At 41.0% G+C, this 17,658-nt stretch overlaps 1 protein-coding gene across 8 annotated transcripts in view; it reads right to left on the bottom strand.

Moving 5' to 3' along the window:
- TRPM6 (transient receptor potential cation channel subfamily M member 6) overlaps positions 1-17,612 on the bottom strand; it is a 93,406-nt gene extending 75,794 nt beyond the window's left edge. For all 8 annotated transcript variants that reach the window (XR_005255213.1, XR_005255214.1, XM_038123960.1 and 5 more), the window contains exons 1-3: positions 15,068-17,612; positions 3,846-3,925; positions 3,004-3,042 (exon numbers count right to left, since the gene is read on the bottom strand). Coding sequence is in view for 6 of the 8 variants with exons in the window: in XM_038123960.1 (XP_037979888.1) it covers positions 3,004-3,042; positions 3,846-3,925; positions 15,068-15,169 (221 nt within the window). In the remaining 2 variants the exon portion in view is untranslated. The remainder of the gene's footprint in view (positions 1-3,003; positions 3,043-3,845; positions 3,926-15,067) is intronic.
- Positions 17,613-17,658: the final 46 nt, after the last annotated feature.

Below are 17,658 nucleotides of genomic sequence, written 5' to 3' on the forward strand. Positions count from 1 at the left end.
GTGCCTGGGCAGCAATGAGGGCCACAGGTGCTTGGGGTGGTGGGAGCAGGACATGGCCCAAGAGACAGGGGACAGCAGGGTCCATCCCCTCTGCTGGGTGCTTGTCACCGAGCCCCTGCCTCAGTACCACCTTCAGCTTCAGTCTACAACACAGAAGAGACACCAGCAAACTGGAGAGGCTTCAGGGGCAGAGTGACTATTCTGGTGACAGATGGTGGGGCTGGAGCCCTTGGTCTCTGAGAAGAGACTTTTGGACAGGGATGGTTCCGCTGGGATAAGACATGGCTTCGGGGGCTCCAACAGCACACCCAGCATTGATGGGACGGAATGCAGAAGATGTAGATAAGCTCATCAGTGAGGCATGGCAGAAGGGTGAGAGGCAGCAGCACAGCTGAAACATGGAGTCTGAGGCTGAGGAAATAACAAGTAGCCTCTTTTCCAAGAGGACAACCCAGCAGTGGAGTCAGGACCTATGGAGGGTGGGGGTCATCTCCATCCTTGGGGGGTTCACACAACTGAGTGAAGCATCCTCGTCTGACGCCCCTGGCAGAGCATACTGGAGACCATGTTCCTGACAATCTGAGTTACTCGTGATCCTATGGATATGTGGATATGCATTGATACAAAGCATCTTTGCAATGACTCTGCCTTTTTTGCCTCAAAAGCTCACCAAGCTACCGGAGAAGGTGGGGACATCATCAGTAATATAAAAGCAGGCTACTAGAAAAGTCACACTTTGAGCAACAGGGGAAAACCCAAAGGGTTGACACTAAAGTAAAGTAACTGCATGAGTCAGACTACAATACCCAGGCAGCAATTTAGAAGCTGTGTCTAAAACTTATGCCTTAAAGGTGAGATATATAGACAAGTTGCAAGAACATCTCAGATGTACAAGGATGCAGGAAATTGACACCTCACTTCTGAATACTCATATAGTGAGTCCATTCTACCTGCTGTATGGGATGTTTTTGTAAGTACTGCACAGAAGAGTAAATAGAGACCCATTTCAGCTCACCAGGGGAGCATAGACAAAGGCGCTGGTAAGTTAGTCAAATTTGATTAGCAACTTCTAAATGGAGTAATTCTACTTAGAATTAAAAATTAGTTGCATAACCCATTCACAAACTGTTTCCATTCACAAACTGCTTGCAAACCTTAGAAGTTCTCTACAAAAGAAATCATTAGGAGATTTTATTTGCCTACAATATTAGGTCAAATTATTGTAGGCATCAAGTATATCCACATGATTTTTTGACTGTTGTGGAAAACTACAGAACTCAGGAGGCCCAAAACCTGTTTCATTGCTGATCTAATAAATACAATATAACCAGTCATAACAATTATATGGAAATTATTTCTCCTTGTTAGAAATAGAAAACTTCTCCTAGAACGAAGCTCTCTGTACACTTTGAGATACTCAAAAAGACAAGGACTGTTAATATTTGGAAAATGTACTTGCTAGATAAGGGCTGACTGAAATGTACATTAGACACATTCTGCAAGCATAGACAGACAAACAAACTGGATTCATATTAAACTAAACAGCATGAAAATGCTCAGCAAAAATTGAAAGAAACAACTACAAGATAAAAGACACATAAAGATACAGGATGTCTTGACAGAGAAAGGTGAAAGAAAAAAACAAATCCATCCAATGGAGTCCACATTTCTTGTTTCTTTTCCTCCTTCTTAGTGTTGTATCCACATTTATGTGGCTAAACTGTGTTTGACTAGGAGGCTGATTTGGTGAAAGCTCATCTTTTCGTTTTCCACTTCTGTAAAGGTTAATTTTTGTCCTACAGTTCTTTCCAGACTGATTAACAACATGGTCACTCTGAGCAGGGAGAGGGGGAGAACCACACAACTGCTGTAGTTTTGATTGAGGTGAAATTAAACTACTGTATTTTGAAGGACAATGTAACTTTGGTTGCGATTCACAGCTCAGTATATGCAGGTTAGCAGGAAGCATTAAAACACCCCCTGCATTTCTTCTGTCAGAAAGACCTGCAAAAATCTTTGAATATCTATTCTTCTGCTCTAAAGCAAAATATACATGAGACCATTCTCTTAGAAGGAACTCACACTTTCTGAACAGAAACACAAATCAGTTGCCTTACAATGCCAGCACCATTCTGCATATCAGCCCTTTACAGTAATCTGATTTCAGGAGTAATTTATTTACTCTTTGTAAAACATGACTCCTGTAAATCTCAGAAGCAAAATGAAATGTGAAGCATAATGAAAAGGCAGATAGTCATGTTTACACAGATTATGGGACTACTTGACACCAGCTTGCTAGTCACCAGTTGTTGCCTGAGCTATCAGATGCCTTTAACACGAAACAAATGAAAGATGAAATTTTGTTCCAATAACTGATAATGTATTATCATAAATACACAGTACCAAAATGTGTTTGGTAATACCATTTAAATGACAAATATTGGATTGAAAACAACTATGTAATACAGGTCACAAAATACAATTTCCCTGAAAAATAACACAATTTAAAAGCACCAAAGTAATTAATTTTTTTGTTGTTTGCCTTCCCAAAAGCAGGGACTCAATCCTCACTGCAGAGAAGATGAAAAACTTTCAAAAAACCTATTAGTGGAATATTTCTTTTCCCTTCATTTTCTTTTTTATTTCCATAATTCTCACGGCTCTCTATTGCTATAGACTCACTCTCCTTCATATAATCTGCAATATAGCTGGAATTGACTCTCAGTTAAAGACATATTTCTGCCTTTCATTCCTCAGGAGGAGATTAAAACAAAATCAGACACACAAAGTATTTGGGTGGAATTTTCAATTGCAAATAAGTCAAAGGTTATCACACTGTTTATTCTACTTATATTTATGCCAAGTATTCTCCAGCACATCCCTAGAAATGCTGCTCTGACCATAAAACAAGAAGGATATTTCTCTTGTTATTGCTTCCTTGACTAGGATTGCCTATTACTAGGTCACTATAAAAATAGTATATATATATTTATGCCCTCTTACCTGATTAAATTCTGGCACACCTGCCATCCTGCAGGACATCTGTGATGAAAAATGGATAATTAATATATGCTTGTGTACAATAGGACAGCTTTAACATTATTCTTAGAGTATCAATTCAACAGTGAAAGAATTCTCATCAACAACAAAACAGACTGTCATCTCCACCACTATCCCCTGGATAATGTACTGGATAACTTCAATGATTTGTTTGGCATTTCACAACTCAGACTGTACATCAGGTCTGCATTTCATAGATGAGTTATCTACCTTACATATGCTACACTGTCCATGCATTCAAAACCATATGATCAAAATTACAAGTTTACATTCTCAGAGCATGATCTCCAAATTTATCTAGGCCACACCATCCACTAGATGCACAATATGGAAAACCAAGTTATGTTTGCTTCCTCAGGTCCTAAAGCACAGGTTGAGGATTTATCTCTTCCTTACTCTTTTCAAACTCCACACCAGTATGATCAGAAATTTCTGTATCAGAAGACTGTGATCAGCAGTAGTAATTATTCTGAGGAAGGGAAAAAATGGTGCAGCAGTAACTCCATGTAACTCAGTCTCTTAATTGGACACCATACCATACCATACTTGTTTTTGTTACCACACTGACAGCAACAAATCTAAGGATCATAGCATGCTGCCAATTTCCAATTCAAATAAACATTTTCATATAAAACAGACAGGGGATGGGATCCATGAAAACCCATAGACCAGCAATCATTGGCTGAGACACTAAGAAACACCATCCAAACCAAACACAATGGCCATAAAACTTATTCTGATTCTTTTTAAATGTAACAGAAAAAAAAAGAATTTCCTAATTTTACCTGTGTGGTTCTTTTGAGCTGGGAATAATGTGGGCACATTGTCTTTTACTGAAGACCTCTTCAATCCAAGATTTGGGGGGCTAAAAAGACATTTCAAATATAAATGCATTCCTGAACTTTGGAACATGATGTCAAAAATTGCACTGTAATGACAATATGGCTGTATATGGATAACTCAGAACTGTTCCCATCATGTTGTGTGTAAGACTACATGCTGAAGCTACAGCTCTGAACAGTTCTAGCCCTTCAACTCCAAGCTTTACTCCAAGAATTCCCCAGGAAGATCAATATTTAAATTTATTGCCACCATGAGAATTATTTAGATGTTCTGTCAAACACATGTACAATAGAAAAAGTGGAAAAGATTAATCAAAATTGCTTTAAGTATTGCATTTTTCTTCTGCCAGAAGACTAGCAAACTGCAATCTTACTAAAGCTGTGTCAAAAAAGGCAAGATTTTCATTTTACCTGGAAGAGATGGTTGAGTCATCCTTTTATGATTCTTCACAGAGTCAAGAACAGATGCCTTCTGGCTACTTTTTGCTGAACTAGGTCTAGAGTGAAATGCAAAAGCAGGGACCCAGCACTCAGGGTGGATGACAGGTGGCCTTTCTCCCGTGCCTCCTGGAGTGCTGTGTCAGTGATGCCTGTCACAGCTCAGCAAAATGAACAGCCACTATGGCACACAGATTTTTTTCAAAGAACCTCCCTGTAAATTTTTGAACCTTTTTCTCTTCAGGTTTTTCAGGATCAAATTCCCTGAAAGGAGCAGTAACTGCTGGATGCTGAACTTCAAAACTTCTGTGACTTAATTAAGTAATTATTCTAAATTTTTACAGGTAAAATCTTCATTTAGTATGTACAATTTACAGCAGAACCTTAACAATAATTTTTTAATCTAAGACTTTACTTAGGCTTTTAGACTGATTACATCATTAGGAAAAGGGGTTTGAAACTTCATGCTTTTTTACAGTCATCCATGACTTCAGAGCTAAGCAAATAAAAATGGAAAGAGGAGACTTCTGAACTGCAGACTTTTCTAGTCTAGCTCTTGATTCCTAATTTTGTAAAAGACTTCTGTAGCATGTACATCTCCTTTCACAAAACTCTGACTAATATTCCAAAACTCTCATAATTTAATTAAATTTCAACAGCAAATTAAAATATTCCCTGTCACTACAATGAGATACATATATCTCAGCCATCATTTACATGTACCCTTTTCACCACCAAATCCTAAAGGAGACAAAAATACAACTACACACTCCTTTGGACTGGCAAATTTCTGCTCTGATATACCAAAGACCTGAAGCCAAGTTTATATTGCAGCTTTCTCCTTTCTCTTTTTCCTCTAAGGAAGTCCTGAGACCTGTGTTTGGGGCTTTTGGCTTCTCTTTTTCTTACCAGTCTGAGGATTAGGTTTGCTGCTTATAATTCCCTGCCACAGAAGGGGCTTTGGAGATTTCTAGACTGATTTAGTCAATGGAGTGGCAAGAGTTTGGCTCTGAAATTTAAGGCACATGAGTAGTTTTTAGAAAATTGCTTTTAATCACTTTTCCAATATCTTTAATGTCTGAGATCCTTGCATAATATGGTATTAAAGGGACATTGTCAGGTCAAAATGTTCAAAAATTAAGGTTTCCACAAGTAAAGAAAGAGATCAGAGTGTAATATACAAGGAAACATATGCGGCACCCATTTCTTTAAAATTCTTTCTGTTAAGCAGTGAGAGCAGATAAAACCTAAAAACCCAGCCTAGCACAGAGGTCCTTCAAAATGCAGGGCTGTTATCAGCAAGGAGAGTGACTGTGCCACCGTGTCACTGGGGTGTCTGGGCAGGTGCACAGAGCTTGCCTCACCAGCCTCCAGGGACAGGGCAACGCAGCACTGTGATGCCCTGTTGTGCTGCTCCTCTAACTGATTTCACCACCACTCATCCAGCAAAAACGCATGAATGCTTCAATTTTTGCTTCTGCTTTCTCTTCTGCCTCAGCCTACACACTCCTCCACCACCATCCCTGCAAAGACTTGCCAAAGCCAAAGCCTGTAGATGCATTGTGACAAATAAACACTGCCAAGGAGTTAATGTATGTTCTCCCTGCTCTGAAATTGGCTTTGCTGAACCAAGAGTGGCAGGAAACATTCAGCTCCTTCAAGGCCAGACAATAAACACTGTTCACTGGTCAAGTACCAAACTCCGGAAAACTAGGTTACGCTGTCAATATGAAACAACAATCCTTTAGTGTCCTTAGCTGTACTTATGCCCACTTTAGGGTGAAAGGCAGAGATACACATTATTTTCTAATGAAATGCCATGCTGCTGTGGACACTGTTTAATTCCCTGCAAAAGAAAATTAGAAGGCACACATCTCTGTGCAAAAATAATGTAATCCATTATTGAAACACAATCAATTTTTGGACAAAACAACAGCAATTGCTTTTAATGACACATTGTATCTCCAGACAGGTGCAGATAATTAGAAATCACACAATGACTAGCCAGTTTACATAACAGGTTAGTTCATTTAGGCAAAGTGCAGTTGTGCTGGAAACTAGGCGGAACAATCAAATTGTAAGTAGCTTACTGAAACTGCAACAAATTTGTACTGATAACAGAGAAACACAGCGCTTTAGCCAAAACAGTACTTCAGGAGCTAAAAAGTTCTGTCAAGCACCATACCTCAGCTCTTCATATACTCTCTGTTTAGTGAAACCAGTACTCAATGTCTCTTCCAAAGAGCTGGGGTTTTCTAAAAGATCTTAACTAGTGCCAGTTTTTCTATTTCTGCATTGTTGAACAGATTTGTCAAAATATTAACAAAAAAAATTATCAAAAAATTTGCGTCATATACAACTTTTTATACAGCCTTTTCTCACCCTCAAAATCATTAGATGTATGCAAACACTCTTTAAAAAAGCAACAGATGATCATGGGGCTAATAGAATTGCCTCAGTACTCAAGCATACCTGCAAATAACCTTGCTAATGATGTTAATAATCAGACATACCTGAAAGATCCAAACTGACTTTTAGTGCCTGTGAAAGAGGGAGGTACTATTTTCAGATGTCTGTGAGAAGTCAGCAGACTTCTGCATGGTGCAGTCTGTGACAAACCTTTATTCAAATACATCAGAGGAGAGAAAGAACTTCCCCTTATTACAGGTAGTGCAAGAATCCATTGCAAGCAGAGTGCCCTAAAATATCTTAAACCTTTTCCAAATTAACTTCACATGTGAAAAGTCACTTGCAGTAACATTAGATACCTGAAATGCAGCCAGAGTTCCTGTAAGCTAGTACTCAAGACTATTTCACAACAGCTTGGGGCGTAAGCACCCTGGTATATCTTGAACCCTTCCTTACCCCTGAAAACTCTACATGGCTTCATTACCAACTGGTTAAATTACTGCCAGCATTAAAGAGATTTCCAACTTAACAGGCTGTCTCACACAAGCTTTTCAGAGCAGGAACTTTGTGGTTCAGCACCGACTCCATGCATGCTTATGGTATGAAGTAATATAACAATTGATTGCTAAGCAAAGAACACCACTCTGGATCTACACAGGGTAGAAAAACATTGCAAAACTCCAGGGTCACATGTAGTATAATATGAACTCATAAGAGGTTTTCAATGGCCTTTAAGGTCTTCTAGAGTTTCCTTGTGTTTAGGCTACCCTGTCATAGGACAACCACCTGGCTCTGTAACACGGACATGCTATTATTCCTCTCATCTCCATTACTACAACACAGTGGTGCACCTACAACTGGCAGCTTTTGCTTTTCTTTCTTACCTACTACTTATTTACTCCAGTGTTCAAGATTCTGCACATCTATGGAAATACACAACTAAAAGCAATGGAATTTATCAGAAAATTTTCATCACTAAAAATCACTAAGATTTGAAAGATATAGTGCAAATAATTTAATTTGAATGCTTCCACTGTTCATTTGTCCACCATGGCCAATCATAAAACAACTATCAGCTAATCTTAAAATGCCTTTGTAGGCAGACTGCAGATTCAGAAGCACTGAGAAGCTTTTCTTTTTTTCCCTTTTAAAGACAGTATGTAATTTCAGGTCACATCAGAATCTCTGTGATTATTTCCTAGTAACCAATTCAAACTCATCCACTGGAAACATATTCTTAGGTGTTCACAAATACAGTACAAACACTAACAGAAGTCACCTGTGCTTGTAGGATAAATGCAGACCCAAGTCAGTGAAGGATAACAGAATTTCTTTAAACTTGTCAGTCATTCTGAAGAGATCGTAGGGGTTTTTTTCATCAGAAAAAAAGTAGTGTTAGCTTTTCAAAAATACATTAATTCAATCCTCACTCCATAGAGTGCTGTAGCATTTTCTTTCACAGTTAATCAACTGTACTTAAAAGCTAAGTGGGTATGCTTAAGTGATTTTCTGGATTAGGGTCTTGCATCAAAGGCTCATAAAACTGTTTCCACTATTTTGAACCCAAGCTTAGCCACAAAAACAAAAACCCTTTGACTTTATTGGGCTTTCCAATGTGGTGCTTCTGATCCAGAGTAGACCACACAACACAACAAATACCAACACGTATACCAAATGACAACAAAATGTAGGAAATACTAAAACTAAAACCCTCCTTGTGAAAAAAGCTCATCTTGGCTCCTGAGACACAGGGAACAAAGAACTGATGGAAATCTTATCTTAGTCTGGAATATTAGACCTTTAATTAGTTTATTACTTTCTACTTTTAAAGTTTATTAACTGATCAAATAAGCCTTTCTGCTATTCCTTAACACGCAATGTCTTAGAAAAACACATCAAAGAGCGCTGCTCCAAGAGCACACCCAGCTCAGAATGCAGGTGCTGGTGGAGGAACTCCTGGTTTGCAGAGGGAGGGGCTGAGCAGACCTGTCCCTCTGCACAGCCCATGGCACTGGGCTAGGTGGGAAAGGACACACAAAAACTCACCTCAACACTGCTGCCAACATCCCAGGATTTTGCAAAAGAAATAAGCACAAGAAATCTCAAAACACACTTTATATTCTTGAGCTTTAGCCTTTAAACAGGTCTCAAAAACATTGCTAGAAATCTTATACTGGCAGGAGATACATGCAAAAAACAGGTTAAAAACAGGTTTGCTTAAAAGCAGGTTTCCCCAACTGTAAATGCGAAAAGTCTCTGTGACATGGCACGTAATTCAGCCTTCCACTGAAAGCAGATGACTCCAAAACCCACTGTTCTAGAAGCATGGTGGCTGCTGACAGTTTGGATCTGACTGCTTCATAACTGTGGCCCATACACATAATAAAAAACTTGCCTATGGCTGATGGCAGCCACCTTGCTAAAAGCTGACATTTGGTTTATTTTGGCACTTTATATAATATAATACTGTATATAATCTCTTATAAAACCAGGTCAATGGGCAGCAGAAGATAGGAATTATTGAACAAGTTAGTCATGCATAAAGATACAGAAATACATATTCTAAATATTTTAATTGACAAAACCAATCCAAATTGTAGAATAAATTATAGGAGATGCCTAAAACTTGCAGCAAATAAAAGCAGGCACCAGTAATGGAGGAATAAATGGCAAATTGATCCAAACTATATTTGAAAAGTATTATAGATCTTTAAAAATAACCATGCCTTTTTTTACTTATTTTTCTCTTTTGGAGATAAAATTTTCATCATTTTTTTAATGGACACTCCTACCAGTCTTACCAACAATATTTGGGAAGTCAGTCCCAAAGAAATTCAGGCATTTGGTGGTTTTTTTTATTAATTAATACAATATAATCAGAAAATGATAAATATTCAAAGCAAGTTACATATCCCAAATTAAATGATCTTGTTGTAAGTAATTTTAAAGTTAAAATCCAAGAAGCCATAAGAAAATGATGTTTCAAATGTATTATGCAGAGGGTCAATACAATGCTTTGAGTCTCATTCAGATTTCTACTTTGAAAACCAGTCACAGAAAGATAGTTCTTGTTACTGGTTACTTGTTAAGCTTATCAAGAGCTAATCAACTTGCTCTTTTTAAAATTGGGTCTCACCTACCTAGCACTGAGCAATCACAGAGGACAACTACCCATTGCTGTGACAAATGTGTTCCTTCATCAAAGGATTCAAAACCACGAAGCACAAAGGTCTACCTAGTGTAAACCAGGAGGAGGAAGAGAAAAAATTATCTGATAATAAATATCAGAGCTTTCTTTTGCCTGTTTTAAGCTTTCCCAACACAGGGTTTAATGTTGACTACAGACGTGACTCTCTAAAGGTCAGATCTATCTGTAGTATCTGATGTGAAAAGCAAATGCAGGTAGCAAAATTCAGCAGGAGGAATCATGAAGGACCCCAGGAAGTCACAGTTCATTAACAAACTGCTCTAGAAGAAGGTGGCAGGTAGGTAAGAACTAGATGATCTTTAGGGTTGCTGCCAAGCCAAATTATTCTGTGCTTTTATGATTCCACGATGCAAGCAATCCTCACAGCTCACCTTTGGAGCCATATGACTGTTCACTGTCATTTCTATCAGAATTCTTTTTGCTTCATTGCTTGTCTCACACAGTAACAAAATCTTCTTGAGCTTGACAGCTGCATACAGCGACCCTTGCACACACTACAAGACAGGTCACAGAACTGAAATTGCATTTTCCAAAGAAAGAGGAAACACATCTTGGGTGATTTCTGAAGAGGCTGAAGGTATGGTCAGTCCCACTTCTGCATTTCTCACCTGGACATGTCTTATCTCTCTCCTCAGCTCTGCCCTTCACACCACCTTCCAAAAAAAAAAGCTTTCCTTTTCCATGTCGGCTCACAGTCAATAATAAAATGTTATTAATGACAGATAAGTCACATCATCAACCCATCAAACATTGCAGACCAACAAACTAGCTGGAGGAAGAGTCACTCATGGCCTGAGAGCAGCCACAGGGCCCCTTTGTGCCCCTTTGCCCCAGAGACCACCTGGACACTCCCCTAAGCTCTCCACCAGGTCCTTCTGAACCTTCAGCCTCATGTCCAAGACACATTCCACCTCATCAGGTTTGTCCCCTTGTTTATTTACTGAGGGTTGCAACAGTGGCCAAAGTGACTCCCAAAGGCTTAGGTTTCCCCAGCAGAAAGAAGCAGCTGTGATTGCAGTTTAAGCCAGGCTGCACAGAACGACTTGGCAGCCATCAGCACTGCCCTCCTGGCACAAAGCTAGGCTGTGGCTCCAGGCTCCCAGCAGGTGGGCTATGTTCCAAGGCATGCTCTCCTGTCTGCTCCACCATGATGACAACTCCTCTCCTTCAAATGGCAGCTCCAAATGCCACCCAGCCTTCTGGCAGCACTCTCTGATCACCAGGATGCCTGCATGCGTGTTGGGATGGTCTCACAAGCTGTGGTGGCACAAGTGATGAGAGGAGGGCCAGAGCATGGGCAAGGAGCATGCTGTAAGGAGAATGGACAGGACAAGCTCACTGTGAGGGCTGAGGTTGCACAGCACTGCCACACAGCCTTTCTGAAACACTGGCTGAGCACCAGGCAGAGAGGTGGATATATCTCTTAAGCATTTTGGATGTACTAGTAGAAGTTCTGCTATGCCTCTTTGGGGGTTAAATTGCACCAACACAAGGTAATCAATGCACTGGTTTATAGGATTGATAGGACTAGGACTGATCAAACCTGGGATCATCCCACCCCAGCCAGGCTGGTAAAAAAATTATTTCCACCACCTGGCCTTGATAATGGAGCCTAAAGTAGCACTAGAGTCACAACAGGCTGCCAGCCCTTCAGAGATACAACTGAATCCCAGTCATCCATGTACAATCTCTAGCTCTGTGAGCTCACCAGGAAAACATTTCCATAGTGGAAACACTAATTTTCTTACATCACAGGGCTGACACCAAAGTGCAGCCATGGTGCCTTCCAAGTTCCAGACCACTATACCTGAAACCACTGAAGGCTGGGAGGCATGCATCTGCCCCAACACCGTTCCTCTGCAGACATTTCCATTACTGGTAACACTGAAGAGCGTTGACCTCCACTCTCACCTCTAAGACTTAATAATTACAAAAAACCAGAAGCAACAATTTTTGCTTGACTAGTGATTTGGAAACTGATATGACAATATGCCACATAACCAATGGGTTTTAAAAAACCTCTTTCTCTGATTAGCATTTATCAAAATATATCATGACAGCACCCAGCTTCTGTCCTGGTAAAAAGAACACCAAGAAAGTTCAGAAACTGTTTTTAGATGCCTCATTCTGTTCCTATATGATGGACAGAGGGTACTGAACAACTTAGAACAGGATGTACCAGCAACTGCACTATGGCAGAGAATGGCAAAGGAATGGCAATCCTATGGAAAGGATGAAGACAAGCGCTTTAATGCTACCTGCCTTCTTTGAGACTTAAACAGCTATGGCCCTTGACCAGGCTCTCTGTTTTTTCAGTTGGGAGGCAAAAGTACAACCACCTCTAAAAAGGGGGAAAGTGTTAGAGGAGAAAGTAAAGCAAAAGAACTAGTAATTCAAGTCATATGGAGACGATCACAAGGTTTTACCTAGAATGTATGTTACACAGTAATAAGTTTATGTATTACAAGAATCAAGAAAGGTTTACACGGCATTTGATAGAGCCTGTCTGAAAGGAACACAGAAGGAAGACCAAAACTGACTAAACTGTGACCACCTCAGGTTCTTATTGTGCTGTACATCATCTGAGGAGTCTCAAACTCATTGCTGCAATTCTCAAAAAATTGGATTACCCTGTTTGAACCTAACACCTTCATGGAGAGCACAGAAAAACCTATAGATCAGCCTGCTGCAGGACACACAGGCAGGGATCCACCTTTTCACTTAACATAGTGCTACTGAGTAAAAAAATAAGATAATCTGAACCACAAAAAGGAGGGATGAAAGAGCTATTTATATAGGAAAACAGGTATGAAGAGTAATGCAATAGTTCACATAGATTTTTCCTCCTGGAATAGTTTCATTTAGCTTCCACAGACCAGTTACAGCCACACTGTCAGACATTGTAGATGGGATATAGCAGTCCGGCATGGTCTGTGCCATCCTATTTGTAACAGCAGTCACGTTCATCATAGTGCTGACAGCAACACGAAGGGACTGACCTTCTCCTCATACTGCTGCAGCTTTCCCATGGCATGCTGTCCTGTGCTGCAATCCCACTTTAAAGACAGCACAGTTCTGGATTCAGTGCCATTAAAACCTGTTTTCTATTATTCAGGACACCTCCCAGTGTGGTTATGCAGAGGCAAACAAGAACTCCTGGGGAGAATGAAGGAGTGACACTCGGCTGTTTCCAGGTCCATGAGGTTCTCCACAAAGCCAATCAACATGTACAAAAGGTTTCACTGGCCCCAGAGGGATCTATGCTCTTAGGTGCCATCATCAACTTTGAAAACTGAAACCGAGGCAGATAAATCATTTACCCACAGCCCAGACTGGAGTACTGTCTGTACTGCATAATCATATGTATGCCGGAACAGACACATTTATTGAAACTGTATTTTCCTTCATAAGCAGTAGACATTTCAAACTCACCTACCTTCTGCTCTTTTCAAGCTACTACATGGCGTTTTGCCTTTTACTAGGAGAGGTCACAAAGTGGCAGAGGGGGAAAGCAGTAACAATTATCTGCTCCCTGTTCCCAAAACAAAACAAAACAAAACAACAAAAAGAACCCCCCAAAAAAGTCACGGTGAAGCTCAAAGAGAAATGTCTTTTTGTGGTATAGTTCTGGATGATTTTTATGTTTTCTTCCTGATTCTGGTTACTACTAGAAACAGCATACTTCAATACATTCACTTCTAGGCGGTCCCTGTGCCCTGACTGTGCCTGCCTGCTTTCTATGAAGAGAGCTGCGGCTACATCCTGACCTCGTAACAGTCATGAAATCTACATTTTTTCCTTATCAAGCCACAAAACAATTAAGGAAACTGGTTCAAACACAATAACCTATTTGTTGCTTAATGTGGTTTTAATACTACTATATAAGCCTGATACTATTTTAAATAAGGTTGTTATGGTATAAGATAAACTTATCAAAAACCTGTAAATTGATTTCACAACTTTAGAGCATGAGTCAGAGAGAAAGAAAAGAAAACTATGATGGCATTTCCTTAAACTCATTTTAGGCTCATACCAGTATTCACTGATTCTTATAAGTAACACTACAATTCCCCTAGCAGGTCCAAATAACAAGAATCTCTAAAAATTGGCTATTCCAGTGTTTTGGTAGCAGAATTTTGTGTTTTAACTTCAGGTGTTCACAACTCAAAACTCATATTTTTCCTTAGCTCATAGTTTTCCTTAGTTTACAAGTAGATATTGTGTATTTTGGAAAGGATCTTCCTAAAGAGACATATAAAGAATATTCCACTGTATACACATTTCTTTTATCAGCAAGTATATCCGAAAAAGATTCAGAAGATACTTTGCTACAGCAATGTTGCTACAGCATGATCTGTGTGAAATATCATCCAGGATCGTAATGTTATGTACAGTAGCAGAGCTTTCTTTTTAAATCCCAAACATCTGAATCAGAAATGCTCCATCTTTAAATTTAAAGAAAAAACAAACAGAAAAAACGCAAACAAACAAACAATAATATTCAGTCAGCATCATAGTAGAAATAAGTGACAATTTACTAAAGCTGGAGGCACTTTTCTGACATGTTGCACCTAACCTCATGGCTATTTGGAATATCACTACGGAAAAACTGCCTAGCCGTAGCGTGGGCAGTCTTTTTTTTTTTTTTTTTTTGACAAAAGCCTTTCACGGAAACTGGAATACAAGCAGATCTATGTGTTTCTATGAAACCACTCAAGTCCCCGTCTGCAGAAATACACGGAGCTAAACAGCACCGGCCCCAGAACACCAAGTCCCTGGTAAAACAGACCCCGGAAGCCCAAGGGTTTCTGTTTGCCGTCAGCTAACACTGATCTGCTCCCCCCAAGCCGCCCGGACTTTCAGACGGAGCCTGATGCCGATTGCGGATTGGCTCGGACGCCCCTCACGGCACGGCTAGCGCAGCGAGTGCCGCTGGACGCAGCCGAGCGCTCCGTCCGAGCCGGCCGCGCACCGCCGCTCGGCGAGGCTGCTGCCCCGCTGGAGCCAGCTGAGGCCGGGCAGGATCGCTCACAGCCTCCGCTGCTCGGCGGGACACGGCACCGCCCGTGCTGGGGGACAGCGAGGTCACCGCCGGCCGCGCCGACCTCACCTGCGGGTCCACGCGCTCGCGGTGCGGGGGCTGCCAGCCGCGTCCCCAGCAGCGCCACACGGAGCCCAGTGGCGACAGCAGCAGCTCCCGCCACGCCGCCATGCCCGCGATCCTTGTCCCGCGGCGGCAGCGCGGGGCGGGCGGGGCGCCGTCCTTCACCCCTGCCTTCTGGGCGAGACAGGCGCTATGTGTCCCCAGTCACGGCAGGTGCTATGTGTCCCCAGTCCCGGCAGGCGCTATGTGTCCCCAGTCCCGGCAGGCGCTATGTGTCCCCAGTCCCGGCAGGTGCTATGTGTCCCCAGTCCCGGCAGGCGCTATGTGTCCCCAGTCCCGGCAGGTGCTATGTGTCCCCAGTCCCGGCAGGTGCACGCTGCCTCCACGGCCACGCTTTGCTGTGCGGGGCGTGCGAGCACCCGCTCTGCCCTGCTTGCCGTCCGCCCGGGGAGCCTCGACAGCCGGGCCGAGCAGATCGCTGCTCACACGCTTCCCCGCCCGAGCCCAGATGCACTCTTCTTCCACCCTGCCAAATTCTTTGTCAAATCGGGAGACCGGATCACAGGCACCTCGAACCCAGCATATGCTTTTTGACTCTGGTTTGCCTCCATCTCAGCCCCCCTCCTAATGCCTCAGTCATTTTTCAAGATGCTGTAAAAGTAAATTCATAGTATAAGTTACGATAAAAGCAACAAGAAGGTCCAAGAGGAAAGCAGCAATTCTATTGAATTATAAAATATGAATACTTTAATCACAGATAATCAAGACATTATTGAAAAAAATAAGGTAATAAAGGAACAGCAGCAGTATTACAGCTCATGACAGTGAATACAACCAATGAATAAGAAAATAGTCTGTGACAAGGGTTATTAATTAAAATCTTCACAAAGTGATGAAATTTGGATAAATTTTTGAACACTTACGTTCTTAATCTTCCTAGTCATCCTCACATACCTTCTGTATCACTTTTTCCACACTGACAAAACTTAAAGAAGGAACTTCAACAGCCCCTCAGCAGTTACCACTCTCCCCTGCAGGACTGGAGCCCTTCAGTGCCCCAAGGACCATAGCCATCAAACCAAACAAAGCCCCTACAATAATTATATCTGGTTGCACCCAGTGTAAACTAATAAAACAGGCATACAGCATTCTTCTTTATCCTGAATTGGTTTCCAGTCTTTGTTTTCTTCAACTTGTTTCTCAAACCTTACTTTTCAGTCAATCTCCATTTCCTCTTAATCTCAAACTTACCCTATTCCTATAATAAATCCCAGGCTCCAGTTCTTTGGTTTCTCAGATCTGCTCTCTCATCTGCTTCTTGACTACTGTTTCTTTTATTTTGTTGGTTTCTGGCCACTGCATTGACTGTGAGCTCAAATGTCCATCCAATTCTGGATGTTATCTATATTTTCTACCCACTTGCACTTTCTAGATCTTTCTTCCATTTTCTGACCTCAATTTCTAATTTTCCTGCTCAGCCAATTCTTATCTTTCTCTGTTGTGCTTAGTTCTCCCTCCTCCTCCTCCCTGCAGGAGAGTCTTGCCTTCAGATCACGTTGCTCTGTTTGCAGGAGCTTGAGCAGAGCCTCTGTGAGCACCAGGGAGAAGATAGCTCATACACACAGTCTCAGCAGCAGGTCAAAAAACAGAGTCTGCTTGGTCCTTGGGCATGCCTCAGGACCTTTAGAAATACTGGCTGTCAAACTTGGCAGTGGTTTCATAAACTATTATTTCAAAGACAGAGACGATAATAAAACTGTTTCCAGCCCCCTGCCAACATGGTTTTCTGCTTCTTGTACTTCTTCTATTTTGTCTATAGACTTTTATATTGCATTTCCCACATGGTAGGCCTTAAGAAAGTATTACAGCTTCTAATAACAGATGGACTTCTAGAAATTTTAGCAGATGTTGAACATCATGTTAATTCTTTACCTGGCTACACTTTTTTTTTAAGGTATTACACTACTGTCAATTAAATTTTCTCAATTAAGTCATCCTGAGTCAGCATAGAAGCTTTTGGCTCAATTTGCTAGTATCATCAATGTTTATAAATTAGGAAAATAAATCTTTTAATAGGATGTATCAGTAACTATTGTCATGCCCACTCTTCATATGAATCTGAACTCCATAAGGAACGTGAAAGGCAAGTATCCCAGCACATACAGATGCATTGGACATACTGCATCACAGCTACAGGTACACATTCCACTGATTGCAAGCATTTTCTTAATTCCAAGTTTCTGTCATTTTTTTCTAAGTCGTGAAGAGTCTTTCAGACATAAGAAATTCTCAGTGTTCCCTGAAATCAGGTCTTGCTATTTCTTACCTATTACAAAGACCTAAAAGTCTGCGAAAAGCCATATAAGCCAATTTATGCTGCAAATTCCCACACCCCATTCCTCAGAACTTCACTGATATGAAAACACATGTGGTATGTTTTATAACAGCCACTTTAGTAGTTCGAAGTCCACATCACTCTCATGTACTCTCCTGTTTTCTCTAGAAACCAGAACTGCTGAGATGTTTCCTCCACATCAATCTTATTTCTACACACTTACCTTAAGACCATTGCTATCTTGCTTGTCCATCTTTTAAGC

Source organism: Motacilla alba, chromosome Z (genome assembly GCF_015832195.1).
Source record: "Motacilla alba alba isolate MOTALB_02 chromosome Z, Motacilla_alba_V1.0_pri, whole genome shotgun sequence".
Classification (NCBI taxonomy): Eukaryota; Metazoa; Chordata; class Aves; order Passeriformes; family Motacillidae; genus Motacilla; species Motacilla alba.